The sequence below is a fragment of the Xenopus tropicalis genome, chromosome 9 (genome assembly GCF_000004195.4).
Source record: "Xenopus tropicalis strain Nigerian chromosome 9, UCB_Xtro_10.0, whole genome shotgun sequence".
Classification (NCBI taxonomy): Eukaryota; Metazoa; Chordata; class Amphibia; order Anura; family Pipidae; genus Xenopus; species Xenopus tropicalis.
In genome coordinates, this window is record NC_030685.2 from 68,115,032 (window position 1) to 68,139,337 (window position 24,306).

Sequence of the window (24,306 nt, forward strand, 5' to 3'; positions counted from 1 at the left end):
ATGTGATGGTTGGCCCAGGAACCAACAATCTGATTATACTGTGGACATATGGGAAGCCACATCATCGTGCCAATGTGCTCCGGACACAACGGGATTTTCAAACCTGCCCAATAGGTATCTAGCCTATCTTTCTATGACAGGTGGTCCATAAAGGCTTTATCTCTAACCCAAGGAGATCTGGTATATACATAATGTCTGTCTAGAGTCATGTAGAGTAAAAGCACAACCATCTCAAGGAATTGTTGCTCAATGCCACCTTAAAAATTGTACAGGGTTTTACTGAAAATGTTTATTTTTTATTTGCGTTGTTATGACAAAAGCAATAAATAGAAACATGAAATAAAAATGACAATAAAAGTCTTGCAAAATACCCAGGAAGACTGCAATGAGCTTCATGATAACCTGGATGCAATTTTTCTCATCAACGAACAGAAAATACAAAAAATGCAACTTTATGAGAAAAACATTTGTTGTGGGGACAAAGGGCTGCAGGGGGAGAAATCCTCCTCAGGGATTGAATCTGCAGCTGACAACAATTTGTAATATTCATCCTCTCCATCCAATAGTTTCACTTGTCTGTTAGGAACAGGAAAAGATTGTTAACAACGAATGATATTATTGCTTCAGACTTTACACAGATTAACTATTCAGTGCCAGGCTAGAGAGACAGAGATAGGCAGCTATTCACAAGTCTTTGTATGTTTGATATATAGCCAAAAGTAAATGGAAATGTCCAGCATTTCATCCCTAAGTCAAGGGTATTGATATCAAGTTGGTCCACACTTGGCTGCTAAAACCTCTTTCACTCAGTGTCGGACTGTCCCACCAGGATACCAGGAAAACTCCCATGGGCCCAGGTGTAAGTGGGCCCTCCTGCTCCTGACCATTTGGCCTGTTTCATAGTCATTCCCTATTACTGAATGGGAAGCAAGAAGAGAAATAGATGGAAGAATAGATGCTAGCATGTAAATAAAAGAGACTAGGAAAATAAAGAGGTTGAGTTGAGGAAAGGAGGAAAAATAGTTTGGAAAGCAGGCCTAGGGTCTAAGGTTTTCTGGTGGGCCCCTGGGTTCCCAGTCTGATGCTGCTTTCACTGATGGTATTAGCTTCCATTCATACAGTAGAGGTTGGGAACTGGTCATATGGGTTCTGGCTCACATTTATAATCCAGTTCATATCACAGGTGTTCATTTTGGTTTTGATTTGCCCCCTTTCGGCTTTTGAAACTCCAGGCAAGTGGGTCGTCAGTGACATCACCAGGCTGTGACTGTGACATCATGGAATGGAATGGTCACCATCAGAGGGGGGAGTTATAATAAGTCAATCAGTGATTGGCCAATTGGTGGCAACCTTAGTTGGGTTGAGGCTCTCTGCACTAGCAATGCAACACTCTCAGGCACGGGGGGACGAGGGGGGAGGCATCCTATAGGCCACCTCGGGGAGGTACTAGGGGCTGGAACACCCCTATTTAAATATACTGCTATATATAGATATATACTGATATATATTTTTTCATTATGAAAAGTTGCCAATAAACTTTCCTTTAGTTACAGGTATGGGACCTGTTATCCAGAATAATTGTGACCTGTGTTTTTTCCTGAATATGGGGTCTTTCCATAATCTGCACCATATACCTTAAGTATACTAAAAAATAATTGAAACATTAATTTAACCCAATAGGATTGTTTTGCCTCCAATAAGAATTAATTAAATCTTTGTTGGGATCAATTACAAGATACTGTTTTATTATTACAGAGAAATAGGAAATCTTTTTTTAAAGATTTTCTTATTATGGAGTCTATGGGAGATGGCCTTCCCATTACTGGCAATGTTCTGGATAACAGGTTTCAGGATAACTGATGTAAATGAAGCAAACATTGTATTGAAATATTCTTGCAGCTACAATGGTTGTGTCATAAAAGTCCCTACTTTTTTCCCCTATGATATTCAAGAAATATTTTCTTAGTATTTTTGAAGGCTGTTGTTTTGGTCGGTTAACTAAAAGAACAAACTTGTTTGTTTACTGATATAAATGCAGCTCAGTGCGGCGCCCTTCTGTAAGCGAATGAGATTTTGTTTATAATTTAATATGATTATTTCCCCTGCAAATCAAACATTTCCTGCGGGCTAATATGCTAATATTCAAAGTATCAATGTTTACCTTTTTTTTTAATTTAACAAACAGGCGTCTGTTTAGAGTTGTTAAAAAGCATGAGAGATAGTTACCCAAGTTTTCTTGGCTTCCTCTTGCTCCCTTGATATTCCAGAGATCCCTGCGGGAAGGAGCAAGAACACGCTTTTCAGAAGCTAAGCGGGGAGTCGTTAATTTTTAATTCAAAGTGATTTTGTGTTGAATGCAAGCAGATGCTGATAATATCACAAGTCAAAGCATAATTTTTTTGATCAAAGGGCTCAAGAGCGCCTGATGAAGCATGCATGTTGCTTTTCTTTGATAAACCACATCAATTATTCACCGTGAAAAGAGACATCCCGATATGAAGGCAGCCGATAAAGGGCACATACACATGTTCTACCAAAGCTAGGTTAAGAGAGGGATAAAGAGATGGCAGGCTGGAACAGAGGGAGGCATGGAAACCTCAGTCGGGTTTAAATAAGTACACACCAAACGGGTCATTATAGTCAAAATATCCACATCCAAACTTTATTTGGGTGTATTCCCTTTTCTTCAACATTTTCATGTTAACATTTGTTTTTGGGTATTCCCTTTAATTTGTGCTATAGTTGGTTATTAAGTGTTACTGCTGTGTCTTTTTTTGTGTGGGGACAAAATTAGAAAGCCCCCTATATTGCATGCCACTCAAGAGAATATCAACTGAGAGCCTTTTCTATAAATTAGAAAACATTACACCTTGGGTTTCTAGTTTGCCTTCAGTGTAGAATGGCCTCACAAGCAATAGGCTGCCAAATGCTGCTTATCACACGGAGCCTTATTTGGATATCAAGAATGATACTCAAGGGGCTTTTCTGCAACCACGTTCATCTAAAGGCTATGGAACAATATTACAGCAGGAATCTCTGTGGGTTGCTTCCACTGACTGCAAAAATAGGATTCAAAATAGGCCCTGGCATTGCAAGTGCACAGAGGCCCAAACAGCCTCCCACCAGCCCAATAAATAGAGACTGTCTATGGTACATGTGTTAAACACAAGGCCTGCGGGCCGAATACGGCACTTCTGGCTATTTTATGTGGCCCCTGGTGACTGTGCCTGACCTTGCAGCACCAGTTGCCTGACTGCACTGTGACTGTGCCTGGCCGTACAGTATCTTAATAAATTGGCCAGCAACTTAGACTGTGTTTTAGATTTTGGCCCCCTTATGTGATTGGGTTTGACACCCCTGGGCTATGGCATCTTACAGCAGCCCCCTGGCATTTGCCAGAACCCACAGATTGCCAGTCTGGGCCTGGCCCCATACAGGGGCAGATAAGCTGCTGACTAGTTCTGAATGGGCCAAATCACCAGCCCATGTAAGGCCACCTGAATTTTACTTGTCTTAATCATTTAAGGTAAGGAAACCTAAGTAGGGAAACCAAACATGAACCACTCAGATATGGTCGCATTAAGAGTTATGCATGCATATTTTCACAATTCAGGAATCAATGTTATTGAATAACAGAAATAAGAACACTTCACTTAAAAATATGGCACATAATAACCAAGCACTTACATTGACCTGGTTGTAGTACATACTATCCTCAGGGGAATTCAGGGTTTTGGGCTGTTGACACCGTCTTCGTGCTGTCCTCAGCTTCTTCTCAAGGCATCCATCTGACCCTGACAAAAGAACAAGCTGTTCATTTAGATAACTTTAATTCTTAAAAGCTTCATGTGTATGTTAGTAAGAGCAAATTTTTATTATTCTCTAAGTTATACTTATTGTTATTGCGTGGGTAGGGTTAGAAAATTACCAACCAAAACTTTATAAAACAACAACACAAGTATGAATGTCTGTAGATGGCAGCCTTAGAAATGATAAACTAGTCCCCGCAGTGGTAATACAGGTATGGGATCCCTTATCCGGAAACCCCTTATCCAGAAAGTTCCAAATTACAGAAAGGTCATCTCCCATAGACTCTAATTATATAGCAGATTATAAGCAAATAGTTCTATTTTTTAAAAATGATTCCCTTTTTCTCTGTAATAATAAAACAGTACCTGTACTTGATCCCAACTAAGATATAATTACCCCTTATTGGGGGCAGAACAGCCCTATTGGGTTTATTTAATGGTTAAATGATTCCCTTTTCTCTGTAATAATAAAACAGTACCTGTACTTGATCCCAACTAAGATATAATTACCCCTTATTGGGGGCAGAACAGCCCTATTGGGTTTATTTAATGGTTAAATGATTCCCTTTTCTCTGTAATAATAAAACAGTACCTGTACTTGATCCCAACTAAGATATAATTACCCCTTATTGGGGGCAGAACAGCCCTATTGGGTTTATTTAATGGTTAAATGATTCCCTTTTCTCTGTAATAATAAAACAGTACCTGTACTTGATCCCAACTAAGATATAATTACCCCTTATTGGGGCAGAACAATCCTATTGGTTTTATTTAATGGTTAAATGATTCCCTTTTCTCTGTAATAATAAAACAGTACCTGTACTTGATCCCAACTAAGATATAATTAATCCTTATTGGAGGCAAAACAATCTTATTGGGTTTATTCAATATGTAAATTATTTTTAGCAGACTTAAGTTAGGGAGATCCAAATTACGGAAAGATCCCTTATCTGGAATACCCCAGCTCCCAAGCATTCTGGTTAACAGGTCCCATACCTGTACTGACAATGGAATGACTTTAGAACTCATTTGATTTCAAGAACTGAAGTTTCAGTAAATATTGGATGTTTGGTTTGAATTCCCCCTTCTATTGGTTATTCCATCTGCTCACATGCAACAAAATGTCATAAGATTCCAGTTTCAACCTAAGACGAGGATCATATTGTAACCTAGAACATTCCAGCAATCTATTTCACTAGTTGCATTAACTATGACAAAATAACTACAACATCACGAGATGTGTTTTCAATGAGAAGGCCCAGCCCCCGTTACATCCATGGCAGCTATAGATTACTTCAGGCGCACTTTTATTTTTTCAAGGGACAATTTGCAGCGGGTACAAATGAGTCGAGAGACCCCGATGTGCTAATAAACTACTTAATTTACAGATAACACAGTATAAGGAGTTTTGCTGAGATGAAAGTGACCATAAAAAAGCATTCATAATATAATTATGATCCAATTAAAAAGATAAGAATTTATCATGGCAAATACAGAGATCGTTCTGAAGCAGGATATGAGCACTGCACGTACAATGCTGTTCAGGGAAATTTTGATGCTTTGGTCCGGGAAAATTAATTACTGCCAAATAACAGACTGTGTACTAAAAATATGTAAAAGGACTGTAATGATTTATAACCGGCTCTGAGGCATTCTGAGTACGTTTTTAATTATCAAAAAGTGCTTGCAGAATGCACAATACAGCTAAAACTATTGAGCTTTTAGCATATTACATAGCCTGTTACTAGGGAAAACTTGCCATACACATACACTGTTTTTTTGGTGATTAAAGGAGAAGGAAAGTCATTTTGGCATTTTACTGCCAATAGATCCGCCACATTAGTGCCACCTAGAACACTATATTTATTCTGCAGAAAGCCATACCTGAGTAAACAGCCCTAGAAGCTCCCTCCGTTTGTTTAAGATTGCAGCTGCCATTTTAGTTTGGTTTCGGTAACTTCATGCTGCAGCTCTAGCAGTTGGTAGCATAGATCTTACATTCTGGTGGGAGGGGGTAGTGAATTCTTATGAATTCTTATGGAAGGGGGGAGCAGGAGAGGGGAGAGAGGAAGTCTGATACCGAAGAACACTTATACAAAAAAGGAGACAAGAAACCCCGTGTTTCTTTTGAACTTTCGTGTGTACTGTATTTACATAGACCTTTCTGATAAAGCTTACTTAGTTTTTACCTTGCCTTCTCCTTTAATTGTCTTATGTTTCCTGCTTACCTAGTAAATCATAGACACCAATCAGCAGGCAGCATTTACTGGTCAGCTGTTTAAAATAACAAACCACTGATTTGTTGCTATGGGTTACTAGATCTGGGTTGCGATATTTTATTACATTAACCATTTGGTACAAGGGAGCAGCTAATCATAATAATCAAGAGAAGCAAAACAAATGAATATATATATATATACACATACTCATATATATACTCACCCCTAAGGAATATTATAAGCTGCATGGCTGCTGGGTAAAACTGGGTAAGTATACAGTATGGATAATGTTTCACTATTCCAAGCGCTTGTTGTAGCATAGGGTGCAAGCTTCTGATCCCACTACCAAGGGTCAAATATAACTCACAAACCAGGCGACATTTCGGGCACCAAAAGGCTTGAGAAAGGGCTGGTGTCCGAAACGTTGCCTGGCTTGTTGGCACAATAAACACTTTTCACAGTGATCGGAGTGCTACATAGTGTTCATTTTTGAGTTTACCAAGTATAACCACCAACAGGACTCAGCACTCTTAGCAAAGGGGGGCTGCATCACTAATGCAGAGACTGTATTGCACTCTCTGCACTAGAAGAGACAAAAGTCTATATATATATAAAAGGGACAACTAACAGCTATTATTGCTATACAACACTGTTTAACCACACTTTACTCAGTTGTTGCTGTACTACAACTCCCAGAATCTCAGCATACCAGAATACTTTAATATATTATCAAGGTTAAGGCATGCTGGGAGCTGTTATCCAGCAACATCAAGGCTGTATTCTTAAAGCAGTATTGCTCAAGGAAACTTTTCCCTAGCTCTCCAGGGCCTGCAGCTGTACTAAAGTGCAAAAAAATCCTCCACTGAGATTCCGAGCTGATGTGTGTAAATCTGGCTCCATGTTCTCTGTTCCAGCAATTGGAGTTGGGAGCATTAAGCACAGTTTCCCAGCACTGAACAAGTCTGTCCTTTATCCCCATGTCTGATTCCAGTGTCATATAATGAAGGGAAAAAATGACATAATGCTGGGAATCAGCATTCTCATTGGTCAATTCTCTTGCACCTATAATGAAATTTTTGGTCAGGAGAATTCTCATTGCTGAATTGTGAAGACACACAGAGCTACTTAGTAGCAACTACTTGTCACTCCTACTAAACACCAGAAGATCCCCTGCCATATACAATACTGAGAATTAGCTCTGCTAAAACACACAAAGAAACAATTATCAGTCGTGACAAGTAGCTGCTACTAGTAGCTCTGTGCGTCTTCACCCTTAAAGGGACACTACTGCTCCCCTTAGTTCAGCACAGACCTAAAACGTTTTTTAATTTTATCTGGACAACATGGGCTAAATCACATGACCTTTTATCATATTTTGCAATATTAAACATAATAACCTTAGCTTTTTTTGATCAAAATAACTTATTTTTTCTATTTTTGCCTTTTCTGAAAGCCTATTAAGAAATCCATGGAACGTATCATCTTTGACTTGATATATGAATGTGCTCCCATGGTGAGTAAAGCGCTATCAATCTATTACATTTCAGAGAGTTCTGCAAGTCACCCCACGATGCTGACGTGCAGCTCATTCCTATACCTGGCGAAATGAATGGGACATTGGGAATCATAACACGTTCTTTCCCTGGTGTTTGCCAAGCATGGCTTTGATGAATAACCCCTATTATCCTATATAAGCAACCACTCCAGCACTCCATCTCTTATCCCATCATTAATTTAATGTCACCATGCATAAATGCACAATCTGCGGCAGAATATTTCCCAGACAAACATAGGTTCCGTGCAAGAGATATACAATAACGGGTGTTATTTATTTTGGCCAGTTTTAGGATGGAAAACTATTGCAATCTTTTTTATGACCCATTATCTTGTTAGAGTTTAAGGAATAATAGGGGAGAGAATAAGTATTCATTTTTATTTCCAGATACATTCATGGATTTTGTTTCTGTTCGCAATGGAGTAAGCGGTTGGCTTACTCCAAGGTAAAGGGGTTTACTTCCAAGTTAGCTTTTAGTATATTATAGAATGGCCAATTTTTAGTCGCTTTTCAATTGGTCTTGATTTTTTTTTTTTTTTATATGAAGATTTTCATTCATCCAGGTCATGGTATATCTAGTATAAATAAATCTAAAGCATCTATACTGAACTGAAGAAGCTGCTCGGATGACTAGTGAAACGTCTTCAATGATTACTTAACAAGTCCAGTTGCTTTAGATTTATTTATACTAGATATTTTTTTATAGTTTATGAATGATTTGCCTTCTTCTTTTGACTGATTCCAGCTTTCAGATAGGGATCACTGACCCCGGCAGCCACACATTATTGCTCTGTGAGGCTAAAATCTTATTATTAGCTGTTAATATGTATCTTTCTATTCAGACCCTATTCAGATCTTATTCAGATTCTGTTCAGATCTTCCAGTCTCTCATTCAAACCACTGCCTGAATGCTAGGTTAATTTGGACCCTAGCAACTAGATAGCTGCTAAAATTCCAAACTGGAGAGTTGCTGAACAAACGGCTAAATAATTAAAAAACCACAAATAAACAAAAAAAATGAAGACCAATTGCAAATTGTCTCAAAATATAAATCTCTTCATCATTCTAAAAGTTAATGTATAGGTAACCAGCCTTTTAAAGAAGCGCTAAAGTCTAAAAAATGTGTCTAGAGATGCTGCATTTTATATATTAATCTTACTGTACCCGCCCAGAGATTTGGCAGCCCTGAAATAGTAATTAGCCATGTCAAATCATATCTACAGCAGGTCCCCATCTTGGGATCTTGTTAGGCCATCTTTTGAGTGCCAGTGACTCTGCACATGCTCAGTGTACTCTGGGCTGCAGTGGAGAATTTTAAGCATAGTGGTCAAAATATTTGCAGTGAGGTTATAGAAACCTATGTTTCAGAGCAGATTATTAATCACTTATGAGCCTTCTATTGTGAATGTTATATTCTATATATACAGTATACTGTGAGTTGGTCCCTAAGCTCAGGTAAGTGACAGCAGCACAGAGTATGTGCAGTGAATCAGCAGAAAAGAAGATGGGGGCTACTGGGGGTATCTTTGGGGGCACAGACCTTCCCTGCTAAAGGGCTGCGGTTGCCTTGGGCTGGTAGAATGCCTTTACTGAAGCCCCTGGCACAGACTCCAGCACAAGCTGATATTGAATAATTGTTACGCTGTACGTTGCACAAGAGCTTTGCTCATTTTCAGCCCTGCAAAGGAATTTGGATAATTTATCCCATGGGAATGATCAGAATCAGCTGTTGACTCAGAGCAGATTTCCCAGCGCTTGTCCATAAAACTGCTGAGCAAGCTCTCGTTCCTATTAGTTGAACTTAGTTACCGTGTAGGGAATTCACGAACATTAGCATTTTCGTAAAGTAATAAAGAGCTTAATACACCATCGGAAATGAATCGACATTTTTTGGTCAAGTACAATACTTACATTTATGAACATGCTAATTTTTTTGCTTTAGTTAAACCAGAGACTTGTGCTTTGCTCAATTTTAGCTAAAATATGCATTAATGGGTTTCTTAAACTTTTTAACATTTTCTTAAGATGTGACTGTGTAGCCATTTCCCTCTTTATTTTCCCTAGATGTCCCTGCAGTACTGCTTTGCATAATTCTCCCAAGAAGAACATGGCCTATGAGCTAGTGCCTACCCCTCCTCTTACTGCAGGGATCCCCAATGCTTTTTTCCCTGTGAGCCCCATTCAAATGTACAAAGACTTAGGGAGCAACACAAGCATAAAACATGTTCCTGGGGGTGCCAAATAAGGACTGTTATTGGCTATTTGGTAGCCCCTATATGGACTGGCAGCCTACAGGAGGCTCTGTTTGGCCGTACACCTGGTTTGTATAAAACCAGTTGCCTCCAAGCCAAGAATTAAAAAATAAGCACCAGCTATGAGGCCACAGGGGCAACACCCAAGGGGTTAGGGAGCAACATGTTGCTCACGAGCCACTGGTTGGGGATCACTGTCTTACTGTTTATCTGTCAGTATATAAACTGAATGCAGAAGTCTGCAATACCACCAGGGAGCAGGATTAGGATTGTTATACCAGAAAAGACTTTGTCCACATATTTTATATCTAAGGGAGCATCAAGGTCTGGATTTCTGACACAGAGACCTCCAGAACCACAAACCTTAATCAAGGCAATAAAAATCATGGCTAGAACTAGGGATAGGCAGAAGAGGCACGTGCCTATGGCACAACGGTGGGACATACCATATCTGTTGAACTACCTCCTAGTTTGTAGCTCCTGGGGGATGGATCTTTTCCATGCTTACTCTCCTGCTCGGCACTCCTTGGTCCCTTGCCGTCTACAGAAGCATGCATGTTGACTTGTGCTCAAGAACAAGGGGTGGAGCTGAAGTGCGGACTCTGCCTTGGATGCATCCATGACTTAGCCTGGCACTGATAAAAATGGACCCCCAGGTTGGGATGTAAAAGGGCCATGGAATTTTTAGAAACCATATGATTATAAGACATATGTATCAGTTAGGTTATATATATAATCATCACCGAAAACAAACATTTTGCAACACACCCGTCTTTGGAAGGCTTGCCAGCAAGAACAGCTGGGCTTAGTACTATGCCAGCCAGAGGAGCAGAGGAGACTAGAAACACCCTATGTGCTTGTCAACTTAGGGGATATACCCCAAACAATGGCAATTGTTTCTTCCGATCATGAGTTGGAAGGCAAGTTGGAAGGCTTCCTTTTGCTGGCTGCCTTAAAAAGCAGTCCACTTCCAAGAAGAACCCCCCTTTTATGCCCACGCTCTTCTTGAACCTCCACACAGACCCAACAGCTTCTGTATAAATCTCCTTGCATTGCTCTCCACCTCTACTTTACAAATTTATACCAATCTCCTATCTATCCTAACCAGCTACAGCCTGCCCCATCCTTATTTAGTCAAGGCTCCTTCTACAATGTTTTACTAATTCAAGTATAAAAAGGGTTTATACCTGCACCCAGGTTTAAGGGTGAAGACACATGGAGCGAAGTTCCTCTCAAGGCAACTTCCCTGATTTTGGGAAATCGCGGCAACGCATATGCCATCCCACCGGCGATTTACATTCAAGCCGGCGGGATGGCATATCGGGGAGATTAGTCACCCGCAACAAGGGAGATCCTGCCATGGCCCTAAGGAGTGAACACTCGATTACAGTCTTGTTTACTTCTATCTATGGTGGCAATGTCAAGCCGCATTTACTGGCAAGATCAAAGAGAAACACTGAACTGTAGAATCTATGGCATCAGGCATCTCTAAAAGGGTTGGTGATGTATATTGTAACCTTTCATGTTTGTGGTTATTGGGCATTTTCATCCTACACGAGGCACAGAGCGCTATAAGGATTACTGTATCTGCAAACCTTTTTAACTTTACATTTTGCATATATTATTCTTGCACAATTATCACTGTAACTTAAATGTAGATTGGGATCTGTTTTAATCAGATTTTGCTGCAGTATCCCTGTTTATCGGTAGCATGTCATTTTGATTATGTTCTTACTGTGTTTGATCTCATTGCTTAAAAAATGTGTTCCATACAAAGTTCTATACCATGTCTGATAACTGCTGGAGGCACAAACAAGTCATCTGAACTGGTAACAGTACCACACTGAAATCTAATGCACTCAAACCATGATATAGCCTTATATTTATAACAGAGGCATTGTACTTGACATAGACCGTTGGCGTTCCAGATGTTGCAGAACTGCAGCTGTCAACATTACCCTACCAGATATCTCAGTAATATCAGTACAAAAACATGTTGAATTGACATGAGTTATGTGTATTCATTTTTGTTTCAACCTCAAGTCTTAGATCTATTGGTTTTGGAGAAGCTACACATGGAACAATCTGTGTTACACAGGAAGATTAGAAGCTGCTGCTTGCTAGAAATAGCATGAAATTGGGTTCCTCTATGGGAGCATATAAGCCTAGAAAATAAAGAAACCTGTTTCTAGCCAACATTATGCTACTAATATTCTACCTTCACCATCACTGGAGGTCCTGGAGTTGACAGGGACTCTACCTACCATGTTACAAATAATTTGTCATTAACATTTATCCTGAGGATTTAAATAGAAACACATCAGGCCATGTATGACCTTGTGTTTCTTTTATAGGCCTGGTCTGGAGATGTCTCTTTGAGTGCCTCCAGTAACCTAAAACATTAGCTCTCAGGCCACAGTAGAAACATTCAGCTACAAAACCATAAAGCTATGGCACCCCAGATTCTAAGCGTCAGAACTTTACCTTCCTGTGGGACTCTCTCCACTATACAGAGGAAGCCGGCCTGATATCCAGTGCTTTAAACAGTGACCTAAACAGCCCCATTCAGAGTGTAGAATGGGCTAGTATCAATGAATATATACCAGTATAACAGGGTTATATTGTGCAATTTCTAGGGAATTTATGCAAGACTGCAGTATCATGATATGACTTTTAAGACTTTTTTTCTTAGCTGTAAATTCTCCTATAAACCTAATGCATTTAGAAAAAATATGGGTCACATAGAGAGTATTCTATGTTATGTGTTAAAAAGTGAGTTACAAATTTGCGTATTACAGTACTATATTAACCCTCTTTTCTGCAGGCAATATGCAGGTGGGCTGGCTAGAATTGTGGGGAAAAACCTCTAAATTGTGATTCAAAAACATGACAACTTGTACCTGTCCTTGTAAATGAGCAGGAGTGTTCCTGGGCCCCTGGCCACCCTGACATGGCCCTTCGTATAGTGCCCCCCTCACTCCCCATGCTCACCTTTCTAAGCTTCAGAGCTAGTGTAGATTGCAGTTGCATTCACAGCACTAAAAAACCCTGGACTTATCACAACCAATTATTTTTTATATGGTTATAGTTACTTTTATTGGTTTATATATTTTAAGCAAACCCATAACTAACAAATATAAATGTGTATTAATAGATTTTACAACTAGGGGGATTTAGTGAAGACAAAATACTAAAATACTTGGAACATGGCATTCCTGTAAAAGCTCCAGACTAGGGTTGCCACCTAGTTGGTATTCGACTGGCCTAGCTGGCAAATCGGCAGCTAGGGCTTGTGCCAGTATCACAAATTTAACAGCAATATACCCAGGCCAGTAAATTTGTAAGACTGGCTACCATACCTATGCCTAGCCTGCCCATTTCCCTGCCCTGTGACATCATCACCTACCCTCAAGTGACATCACTGCCCACCCCCAAACCCAAAGGCTGGTATTTTAAAGAAAAAAGGTGGCAACCGTACTCCAGACATTCACAAAACCTGTACTAACAGCATTCTTATTATACCCTTCAATTCACGCAAGATCAGTTTCTATGTGAATTCTGTAAAAATTCTACCATCACATAGAACAGGAAAATATTTTCATACAGCACAAAATTCCCACTCCTAGTACAACCGGTAAGGTTCTTGTTCTTAATCCCCCAGTTCCTCTTCCCAAAATATCCCTTTGGTACAACATACAATATAAATGTGCTTCGTGCGCAAGAGGATAACTGGAGAGACATTATAGAGCAATGAGTATTCAATGATAAATTGTACCTGTACTTTTCTGAGATCCATAGAAATCTGAAAGGCGACGGTTTGCAGTAAAGTCGTGTTCATCAATATCCACCAAGCTGTTCCTCTCAGTTGTATAAAAAAGGGGCCTGTGATAATCGGCTTCCTAAAATGAGAAACAAAAAGTAATTGTAAATCATTCACAGGATTATTATTCAACTTTATTATGGGAGCACCAACAAGCTCTAGAGCACTATTAACTATGGCAGAGGCTTCCAAAATTTACAGCTGGTTCCCCTACAGGTCCCTGCAGAATTGCTCCCTATTTATTACTCTTTCAGCTCAAGCATGGCTCTGTTTCTGGACCTAATTGAAACCTGTTGTTCCTGCTCATGCCCTTGTGTACCATACTTTGGCCTGTTTACTTTGGCCCTACTTCTCAGAACTCTGTGTTCAGTGTAGGACATTATTTTCATTTTGGCATGTGGTACAGACCTGCGGGGAGTCAGGTATCAAGTAGGAAGTTCTAAACAATTTTTTCCCCTTTACCTAGTTGATCCACCCTTGGAGTGACACCACTCCCACTGGTCCACTCTCACCACACCTATTTGGGTCTATGGCAGGGCAATTGGTTGAAACAGAGAATCTTTCCTGGATCTTCGGTAGCCTGAAAAGTCTGAAACCCAATGCAAATGGGACACAAAGTGAGCAGCTCATTTCCATTTTCATTTACATCTGTGAATTGTTACCACATGTTGTTTCATGCAAGGCTGGAGCCAGAAGGGGAACTTTTTTTTGCCATATTTAAAGCTGTAAGTGAGACATAGTAAATTATAAGCTGAGTTCCCTGATGGTGGAGTCCAAGGGATTGAGTGGCAGCTGAGATACTCTCTGAAGTGAGTGTTTCCTCATTGACAATTGTCCCTAAGGCAATGCTAAGCTGCCAGTCTCTGTTACTGAACCTGTCGGAGATAGCAAAGGATGTTTTAAAGAGTTTCTTTTATAGTGGTAGTGAAGAGATTTAAAAAGGAGTGTATTATGGGACAATTCTTTATATTTGGAAGGAACTCCACTGACTGCTATGGGTTAGATTTCTCCTGATGTTATAGAAGAAGAGGCCCTCGTAATGCAAGAAGGCTAGACCCCCTAAACAGCATAAATTAAGAGTATTAACCCCCCCCCATCCCCATAGACTTTGGCTGTCTGCTGGAGGGCTGCAAGTTGAATACCTCTGAAATATATATTCAACTAAAACTATAAGGCTCATTTATGATCACAGTGCAGTGTGCAAAGTGCAATTTTTGGAAGCCAATCGCCATATTTTTTTTCCCCTAGAATTTCAGAGACAGTACGGCCGAGCATTGCAGAGTTGCTTCTATTGGCGCTGTGTTTACGTTACTTCTGGTGAACAGCATTAAAACTGTATTAACATGTGATTCTATTGGCAGAAATCCGTTGCTGCTATTGATGCAACCCACTGGAATTACCACCACGATTCATCAGAGCAGACTGGGCAGCTGCATTGGTGCTTAGCCTAACTATGCTGAAGTGCAAGGAGCACATTGGGTGCAAGTTCCTTTCCATGAATGGTGTTAATTCTTGCAACATTTGCCTTCATTTTAGCTCGACTGCACTAAATGAAACTTTATGTCCTTTGTATATTTATCCATATTTTTCCCCAAGGGGTCCTTGTGACATTGGGGTCCTTGGGCAAATGGACTTAAGACCTGCCTTGAGTTCAAGGCTAAATAATCTTCTCGGATTCTTGTATAACCAGTAAAAACAGCACGAACATGTGGGAGCACCGCAGAGAAGCCGCCCATATTGTACCTTATTACAGTGGGGGCTCTTAACCCACATCTTTATGGAACAGAAATCTTCCTGTGCTTTTTGAACTGGTTTTGTCCACGCTCCATTTGTATCAGCAAAAAGCTATAGGAAGGTATTAATCTACTTAACATTTTTAAGTACATCATCCAAAAGATTTTTATTTTAATCTTACATATGCTCTGCAGAGTTACTGGCAAAAAAAAAAAAAACAAAACTGTACATTTTCTTCATTTCATCCTTTCAACATCAAATGGTAAGCAGCAAAAATTGGATCAGACTTCAAAGGCCGCACTGCGCTCCAAGTCACAGAGAGACTCCTCCATTTCACATATTGAATTCGAGCAGGATATCAAAGTGCTACCAAAGAACCTCAGGTCCTTGCTAAAATAGAGGCTCTAACATCTGTAGAGAAGCAAAGTGCACTTGGAAACCACCTCAGGGAGCAGCCATTGCTTATTCTCAGCAGCAGATTTCCAGCCTTTTGATTTTCTCATTGACTGTACCTCCCTGTCTCTGTGCAGAACCGAAGTTCCTAGTAAGCAGGCTTTTGTCCCAGGGACTTCAAAACCTAACTAACGGTTTCATGTTCCGTATCTTCAGCCAAACAGCCATGAACACATTGCAGAACAGTGGGCTGAGGAATGCCCGGGCACCAAAGAACAATGGCGGATTATTCTACAGCCCTGTACGTAACACTACCTTATCTGGCTGCCGGGCCCTGATGCTCGAGTCTGTCAAATGGCCTTTGTTGCTGCTCCCCAGCCTGAAAGTTAAAAAACACAAAAGAAATAGAAGTGTGATATCAACACGGTAATAGAATAAAAACACTATTAAAAAAAGTAACTGATTCTGTGAATGCAGATATTTGTATTATTTGCATTATTGGATTTTTAATAATACTGTGCCACTTTTAACTCTCAGGCAATTTTTACAGTCAATTAAGATAAAGGGTTGGCAAAAGATATTCTCACAGGTTATTCAGCACGCCCACGCATGTATTTCTGGATACAGGTATAGGATCCTTTATCCAGAAACCAGTCATCCATAAAGCTCCACAGAAAGGCCATGTCCCATAGACTCAATTTTAATGAAATAATTCAATTTGATTTCTTTGTAATAATAAAACAGTAGTTGTACTTGATCCCAACTAAGATATAATTACCCCTTATTGGGGGCAGAACAGCCCTATTGGGTTTATTTAATGGTTAAATGATTCCCTTTTCTCTGTAATAATAAAACAGTACATGTACTTGATCCCAACTAAGATATAATTACCCCTTATTGGGGGCAGAACAGTCCTATTGGGTTTATTTAATGGTTAAATGATTCCCTTTTCTCTGTAATAATAAAACAGTACCTGTACTTGATCCCAACTAATATATAATTAATCCTTATTGGGGGCAGAACAGCCCTATTGGGTTTATTTAATGGTTAAATGATTAAATGGTTATAATGGTGTCTATGGGAGATGGCCTTTCCGTAATTCAGAACTTTCTGGATAACTGGTTTCCGGATAAGGGATCCCATACCTGTACATGGTACTGCTTCATGATTACATTTTAAAATTTTGAATTACTTCATTAAAATGGAGTCTATGGGAGATAGACTTCTTGTAAATTGGAGCTTTCTGGATAATGGGTTTATGGATAATGGATCTCTCTCACCTGTATATATTCTATACTGTAACAGCACAGAGGTAATGATCTGGATTAATTTAATACAAATTTGTATTGTGAATTTATTACTGTATTTATACATACTGTACATATATACATACAGTACTGCCCAGGTAACGTGCTGTGAATCAGCTTAAATGAATAGGGGATCTACAAGGGTATGTATAAAGGCTCATCTCTTCAGTGTCAAAGGACTGTTGGCCTTGGGCTGGTACAGAATCCCAAAATTAATGGTATAATATAATATCTATCTGTAGGATAATTCTATGCTGAAACTATTTCTACTTCAAGGCTCACAGTGACATAAGTATGAATAGTAATAATACTAATCTGCCTGTAGTTCAATAGACTGAGATCCATAGTTAAGCCTATGGTTAAATTGCTAGGGGTATTTTCAATATCAAGTTATAGAATTTTTTTACATATCCTTTATATGCAGCATTCGGTATGTGACTGAAACGTAATACAATAAGCTTTTACTTAGAGCAGTTACTGTGTATGGATTGATCCCAAGTCATTCTAATGAATCACAGGGGGTTGAACCAGAAGATCAGGCATTTAAAAATTGGAATTTTGTCTCTTTAAGTTACCAGGGGTGGGACTGGCAATCTGAGGATTCTGGCAAATGCCGGAGGGGCTGCTGTAAGATTCCATAGACCACACGTGTCAAACACAAGGCGCGCGGGCTGAATATGGCCCTTCTGGCTGTTTTATGTGGCCCTTGGTGACTGTGCCTGACCGTACAGTATCTTAATAAAAAATCTGGCCGGCGACTTAGCCTGTGTTTTAGATTTTGGCCCCCTTATGTGATTGAGTTTGACACCCCTGAGTTAGTCAGTCACTATTTATTGGGCTGGTGGGGGCTGTTTGGCCAGGGCCTATTTTGGATCCCAATCTGGGCCTGCTTGCCTGGCATTATTCTGTTATTCAGAAAATCCCAGAAATTGTCCTTTGTGCAGTCATGTTATAATACCAAAGGGGTTATTTGCCTTAAAATGAACTTTTTGTATGATGTGGAGATTGATTCTGAGACAATTTGCAATTGATCTTCATTTTTTTTAATTGTTTAGCTTTTTATTCAGTAGCTCTTCAGTTTGGAAATTCTGGAAAAGTGTCTGGTTGCTAGGGTCCAAATTACACTAGCAACCATGCAATGGTTTGAATGAGAGCCTGGATTATGAACAGAGGCCCAAAGACAAAATAATACAAAGTAACAATAACAATAAAATTGTAACCTCACAGAGAAATATATATATATATATAGTTATAATATACAGTATATAACAAATAAAAGATGCTTACCTCTGCCTCTCATTGAACTCATAATGCTTATTATTCTTCAGCACAACATAATTCTTTCTGGCGGTGTATCCCTTGTAAGCTAAAAGAATGAAGGGAGAGCAGAAATTTTAGAGTGCTGTTAATAAATGATACACACAATCTGACACCCCGCAGAGATTGGTATGGTTGGTATGTTTTTACACTACACTATAGGTCCCAAATATTTTTTGTTTTGGAGGTGGGAGATAATAAAATTACACAGCGCCAGTAGTTTTACATATTGGATCCTTCCATTGCCAAATAGAAATCAAAATAATTTCCCATGGAAGTGGAACATTTCAGAAAATGCAGTAGAAGGTTAAAGGAATACTGACATGGGAAAACATGTTTTTTTTTAAAAAACACATCAGAGATTCTCCAGCAGAATCCTTTATTAAAATTGATTTTTAAAAAACACAAACAGATTTTTTTATATTTAACTTTAAAATTTTACATGGGGCTATCCATATTCTTCATTTCCCAGGGTACCACAGCCATGTGACCTGTGTTCTGATAAACTTCACTCACACTTTACTGCTACACTGCAAGTTGGAGTGATATCCCCCCCCCGCCCAGCAACTGATCAGCAGAACAATGGGAAGGGAGCAAGATAGCAGCTCCCAGTAGGTATCAGAATAGCTCTCAATAGTAAGAAGTCCGGCTTGGGACTCCTCCAGTTACATGGGAGCAGGAGAAACAATAGGTTAGCTGAAAGCAGTTCTAATGTGTAGCGCTGGCTCCTTCTGAAAGCTCAACTCAGGCACAATGCACTGAGATGGCGCCTACACACCAATATTACAGCTAAAAAAATACATTTGTTGGCAAGAATAAAATTTTAAATGGTAGAGTGAATTATTTGCTATGGAAACAGTGTAATTTAGAAATAAAATGTACATCATTGGCTGCAAGTTGCTAGGAACTTGTAGGGTGCAAATGTCCATATGGTTCTTTGCACTTGCGCTTGCATTTATAGGGTTTATTGTCTCCACATATTCAGGGTACTGAAGCTATTGATGCAACCTGCCTGCAACTACAGGCAAATTAAGGCAATGAGCAGTTCCATGGTCCCATTGTATCAAGGTGTGCATTTCCAAACAACCTATCAGAGAAAGTCTCTGCATCCCTTCACTGTTTCACCTTCAGAGAAAGTCTCTGCATCCCTTCACTGTTTCACCTAATGGGGTCCCCAAGTAAAGCTAGATGTACAATTATAGGAGCCCATTTAGGGCCACCTCTGGTTCACCCCTTCCAGTAGCTCCTCTAATTGATTACATCTACAGCAATTATATTATGAAATCTAGAGTTTAGTGGTGAGCGAATCTGTCCCATTTCACTGCGCCAATAAATTAGCGAATATTTCAAAAGATTTGCAAAACGGTGAAAAAAATTCACGAAATGGCGAAAATGTTGCACGGAAAAAAAAATTGTAGCCCACAACTATTCTTTTGACGCACAACTATTCTTTTGACAATTTTGGACGTGCGACTATTCATTTGACGCCCGCGACTATTCTTGTGACAATTTTTGGATGCGCGACTATTCTTGCGACAATTTTGGAGGTGTGACTATTCTTTTGACGCCCGCAACTATTCTTGCGACAATTTTGGACGTGCAACTATTCATTTGACGCCCGCGACTATTCTTGTGACAATTTTTGGATGCGCGACTATTCTTGCGACAATTTTGGAGGTGCGACTATTCTTTTGACGCCCGCAACTATTCTTGCGACAATTTTGGACGTGCGACTATTCTTTTGACGCCTGCGACTATTCTTGTGATAATTTTTGGATGCGCGGTGAATTTTTTCATCCATTTCGTGAAACAATCCGCCAATGGCGGAATGCGGAAATTTGCTGCGAATCCATGCCTGGCGAAACATTTCGCCCATCGCTACTAGAGTTTCCTAGTTGATCAAAAATACAAAAGAAATTCTTTGTTTTTACAGAAAAGTGTACCTTATTCTTAAGATGATCAAACTTGGCACAACATCCTTTAATCTGCCCAGCGCTGTGTATATAAACCTACGTCTGACTTGTAATGCTAGGAGAAATTTGTAGAAATTCTACAGTACTGGCATGAATATACAGACCCAAGCCATCAGTTTTTTCTAATGTCAATGGAATATCTAGATCATCAAATTAAAATGTATCCAATGATCTCCACTAACATGATCCAGAGATGAATAGGATGAAGCTCCTCTGCTTGCACAGAATAAACTGTTCCTCTCTTGCAGCGCCTGACAACGAGCATTAGCTCAGCGAGTGTGAAATTAATAGGCTTGTGTTGGTGACATTTCATGAACGATCGGCTAAGTGTTGCAATAAAAGTATTATCTACAACCAGATGGCCATCGTGTATATTATTCACTCCTTTAATAATCCGGGGGCTCTGTGAAATGCTCATTATTGTCGGGCGTGTGACTCCATTCCGCACTTGTGCAGGGCTCAGGATTGATTACATTGAGCTCTGCTTTGCACACAGCACTTGGCAAGCAATTCCAACCTGCACATGAAAAGCACCAACAGGAAGTATCTTGCTCCCTTCCTGCCAAACTTTAATAAGAGATGCATTTATATATTGCACATGAACTGTGTTTTCTAAAATTAGATTTGGTAAAGAGCTTTGGAAATATGTGGAACTGATGTTTTGTATTGGGCAAAATGAAAGGAGGATCTAATCTGCTGTGACAAAGCTGGGGAACGGTGATCTTACATTTTTCCCTTTCATCCCAGTAGCCATTGATTTAATAAAACCATTAATCTGTATGGGCACCAACGATGGGCCTGCCTGACTAGTATCAGGACTTAAACCGGCCAGAACACGATTGGGCAGATTTGATTTTTCTGTCAGATCGGGGACTGCATTGGCTCATCGACTGCACCTATACCCGCCATTCTAATTTTCCCTATTAATAACATAGGCATCAAGCATAATTTTTACCAGCCAGGTGGCAACCATAACTACACGGGAAAAATGGGAAGTCTCCCCCGGCAAAAATTCCACAACCACCTGTGGGTTTTTTTTTACATACTGCTTTGAAACATGTGACCAGTAAATACCTTGTGCTAATTGGTTGCCATGGGTTACTGTACCTGGGCAAACTTAATGCCTTTTATTACAAAACCCCAGAGGAGCTTTATATGGCAGAAAGGTGAGGGGGCCTTCAAAAGGGAAGGAGTTAGGGCATACACAGGGTCGGACCTGGTGGGCCCTGGCAGTCCAGACGCAATCCCTGTTGCCATTCCAGTGTCCCTTCTCTGACACATTGAAAGTAAGTTTCACTTACGTATGCTCAGGGGAAGAGGTTGGGTGGCTGGCGGGGGCCCCTACAGGGGGTGCGGGGGTCGCAGTGGGGGCACCTTGGAACATTCTGGGCCCTTGGGGTGGCAGCCCCAGTGGGCCCTGCACTCCCAGTCCGACCCTGGTCAGACAAGAAATCAAGCTTGTGTTTCTCTTCAATCCTAACCCTTATGAATATAGTTCAGACTACACAGTCAGCTGTATATTCTTTAGGGCAACCACAGGTCTCTGTGTTCTGAAATTGAAAGCAGAGTCCTACAATAATTCTACAGCAATTCCAGCTGCAGGCTGGAAGCAGGCAAATAAAAAGGGTAATAATTCAGCAACCATACAGAATAAATAATGAACACCAATAGAACGAAACATACCGGGGAGTAAATGCTCAGATAGCTGAGGATATGTTTCTAGCATCTGTGTGTGGTCTTCTAATACAGGTATGGGACCTGTTATGCAGAATGCCTGGGACCCGGGGTTTTCCAGATAAGGGATCGTTCCATAAATTGGATTTTCATATTTAAGGATTAATTATATCTTTGTTGGGATCAAGTACAAGGAAATACGTTTTAAAATTGTGGATTATGTAATTAAAACTGACTTTATGGGTGAGGAATAATTGTTTTTTGGATAAAGGATACCATAGCTGTATTAAATCTTAAAACTGAAATATTTAATCTAATTTCCCTATACATTCTATGTGTGTATGCATTTTTTACTACATTCTGGGATCCTGAGAAAGAGCCAGGCCTGTAGAACATCTATATGAGCTTAACGCCAGGCACCCTGATCAGCCAATTCTCATTTAGCACATTTCCATCTGACGGAATTGCATATCAGACACCCTTATTTGTATGTATATTTCCACTCCCAAAGGAAATGTATCTTCAAGTAGATTATTTTCCAAGTCTTTCTTTTCTCCTCCACTTGATCAATGGGTTGTGAAGTGCCTAAGCCCACTGAGATGTCTCGACCACCAGCTCATGTACTTGAAAGGCGCCTGTTTATTTTTAAAATGCTAATGCAGCAGCTCCCAATAGGGAAAAAATGAACAATCTCTGAGTTAAAGAGATTTCCATTAGGGGCCGTGTTTCTGTTTCCTACCAGGCTGAGATCAATCGCTGTCAAACCCACTTAGATTATTTTCTATAATCTGAATGAAACCCCTCCTAATTAGATAAAAAAGCGAGATAATCCTTATAGAACTTGTTAGAAAGTTTGCTCACATGGTTTTTAGCAATGATAAGGCCTAAAAGTGTATATTAGCCTATATAATACCGATACATCAACACACAGACACGTATGTTCCCACTATGGCAAGCTGACTTGTACATGGGCCATAGATAACAATTAAGAATGCCCACCAAGGCTAACCTCACAGCCTCTGGAACTGAGCCTGGCGGAGAGGGGGGCCCAGGAAGGTTAATACCCACACTTTGATCTCTGTCAAGGCACACCATCAAGAATTAATTTACATTTCAGATGAAAAAGGTTGACAGCATGAAAAGGCATCTTGTTTCTGGTATGTGAATGTGCTGTAATAGATCGGGAATTCTAAGAGGAAGTTCTGAGGAAGCTAAAGGGATAAGCCCCCACTGCTGATTTGACTGGGAAACAAATGAAAGGAAAGCAGATTTCAGTATGTTCCGGGCTGTAGGAACATGTAACCCAAATGTCACCTAAATTGCAAGTACAATTCTTATTTGCACCTATTTCTTTCTTTATTTTTACATTATAAGTGCCATTCCCACTTATTATCCACATTTCATGTTGTAAATTTATGAATATAATGTTTTACAATTTAAAAGTATAAATATTATTTGCACAGATGTTTTCCTGTTCAAAATGCAAATTGAATGGCATTGCCATCTGCTTCTAGATCTGTAGCCTTGTTACCCTGGCAAAATATAAATGGAGCTTTCTCAAAAGTGCCCAAAACCTTGACTACCATATTGCTGGCACAGGTAGGTCTCAGCTCCAAAACACATGTTAGAGTGGGCTCAGAACAAGCTGTACTAGCTGTTTCAGGTGGGTCCCATTGACATCAATGGGAGGTTGCAGACCCAGTTCTAAGTGCCACTCTGTTGGCTGAAAAACACAGTTGGAGATGGAGTGTGACTTGTGTCATAGCCTTAAGATGAAAGTTAGACTTATTCTGAATAATGGGATTCTGGACACTAAATCCCATATCTCTATATGCTATATGTTACATAGCAATGCACTATATTACTGGCTAATAATAGGCCTTTATTACCTGATTGAATACAAACTGCTGCTTCATCTCTTCTTGCTCTTAGTTGTTGATATTTCCTTCGTGCATCATAGCCTCTCCACGCTGCAACACATTGTAAGAGTCTTCACAGTGTATAAATTTATAGCCGGCCCTCGCTTGCAGGACAATAAACTACTACCTGAGTGACCATTAATGTTTATAGATTCCATAATGCACTTCCCACTGTTAAGTGTAGCGGATATATTAGAAATTACCAAAGATGTGCTTGATCATTAAAGCAAGAGGCAGGCAGCTGAGAGCAGTAATATATAGGTCGGTGAACCTTGAGGCGACTTCTGATTCTTATTTTTGGATCAAGGGGTGCATTATTCCTAAAAGAAATGGA

The 24,306-nt window shown here is 39.9% G+C and overlaps 1 protein-coding gene and 1 long non-coding RNA gene across 3 annotated transcripts in view; one reads left to right on the forward strand and one right to left on the reverse strand.

The window, feature by feature from the left end:
• Positions 1-260: 260 nt before the first annotated feature.
• Positions 261-24,306, reverse strand: part of myo3b (myosin 3b) — an 82,547-nt gene continuing 58,501 nt past the window's right edge. For both annotated transcript variants that reach the window (XM_031893354.1, XM_012971288.3), the window contains exons 21-27: positions 23,943-24,023; positions 18,377-18,455; positions 16,098-16,161; positions 13,611-13,734; positions 3,688-3,794; positions 2,227-2,273; positions 261-576 (exon numbers count right to left, since the gene is read on the reverse strand). In XM_031893354.1, coding sequence (XP_031749214.1) covers positions 453-576; positions 2,227-2,273; positions 3,688-3,794; positions 13,611-13,734; positions 16,098-16,161; positions 18,377-18,455; positions 23,943-24,023 — 626 coding nt within the window. In that variant the 3' untranslated portion in view covers positions 261-452. The remainder of the gene's footprint in view (positions 577-2,226; positions 2,274-3,687; positions 3,795-13,610; positions 13,735-16,097; positions 16,162-18,376; positions 18,456-23,942; positions 24,024-24,306) is intronic.
• LOC116407639 lies at positions 14,108-16,251 on the forward strand. Its single transcript, XR_004220465.1, has 2 exons — positions 14,108-14,272; positions 14,904-16,251. It is a non-coding gene; the product is annotated as an uncharacterized LOC116407639 (long non-coding RNA).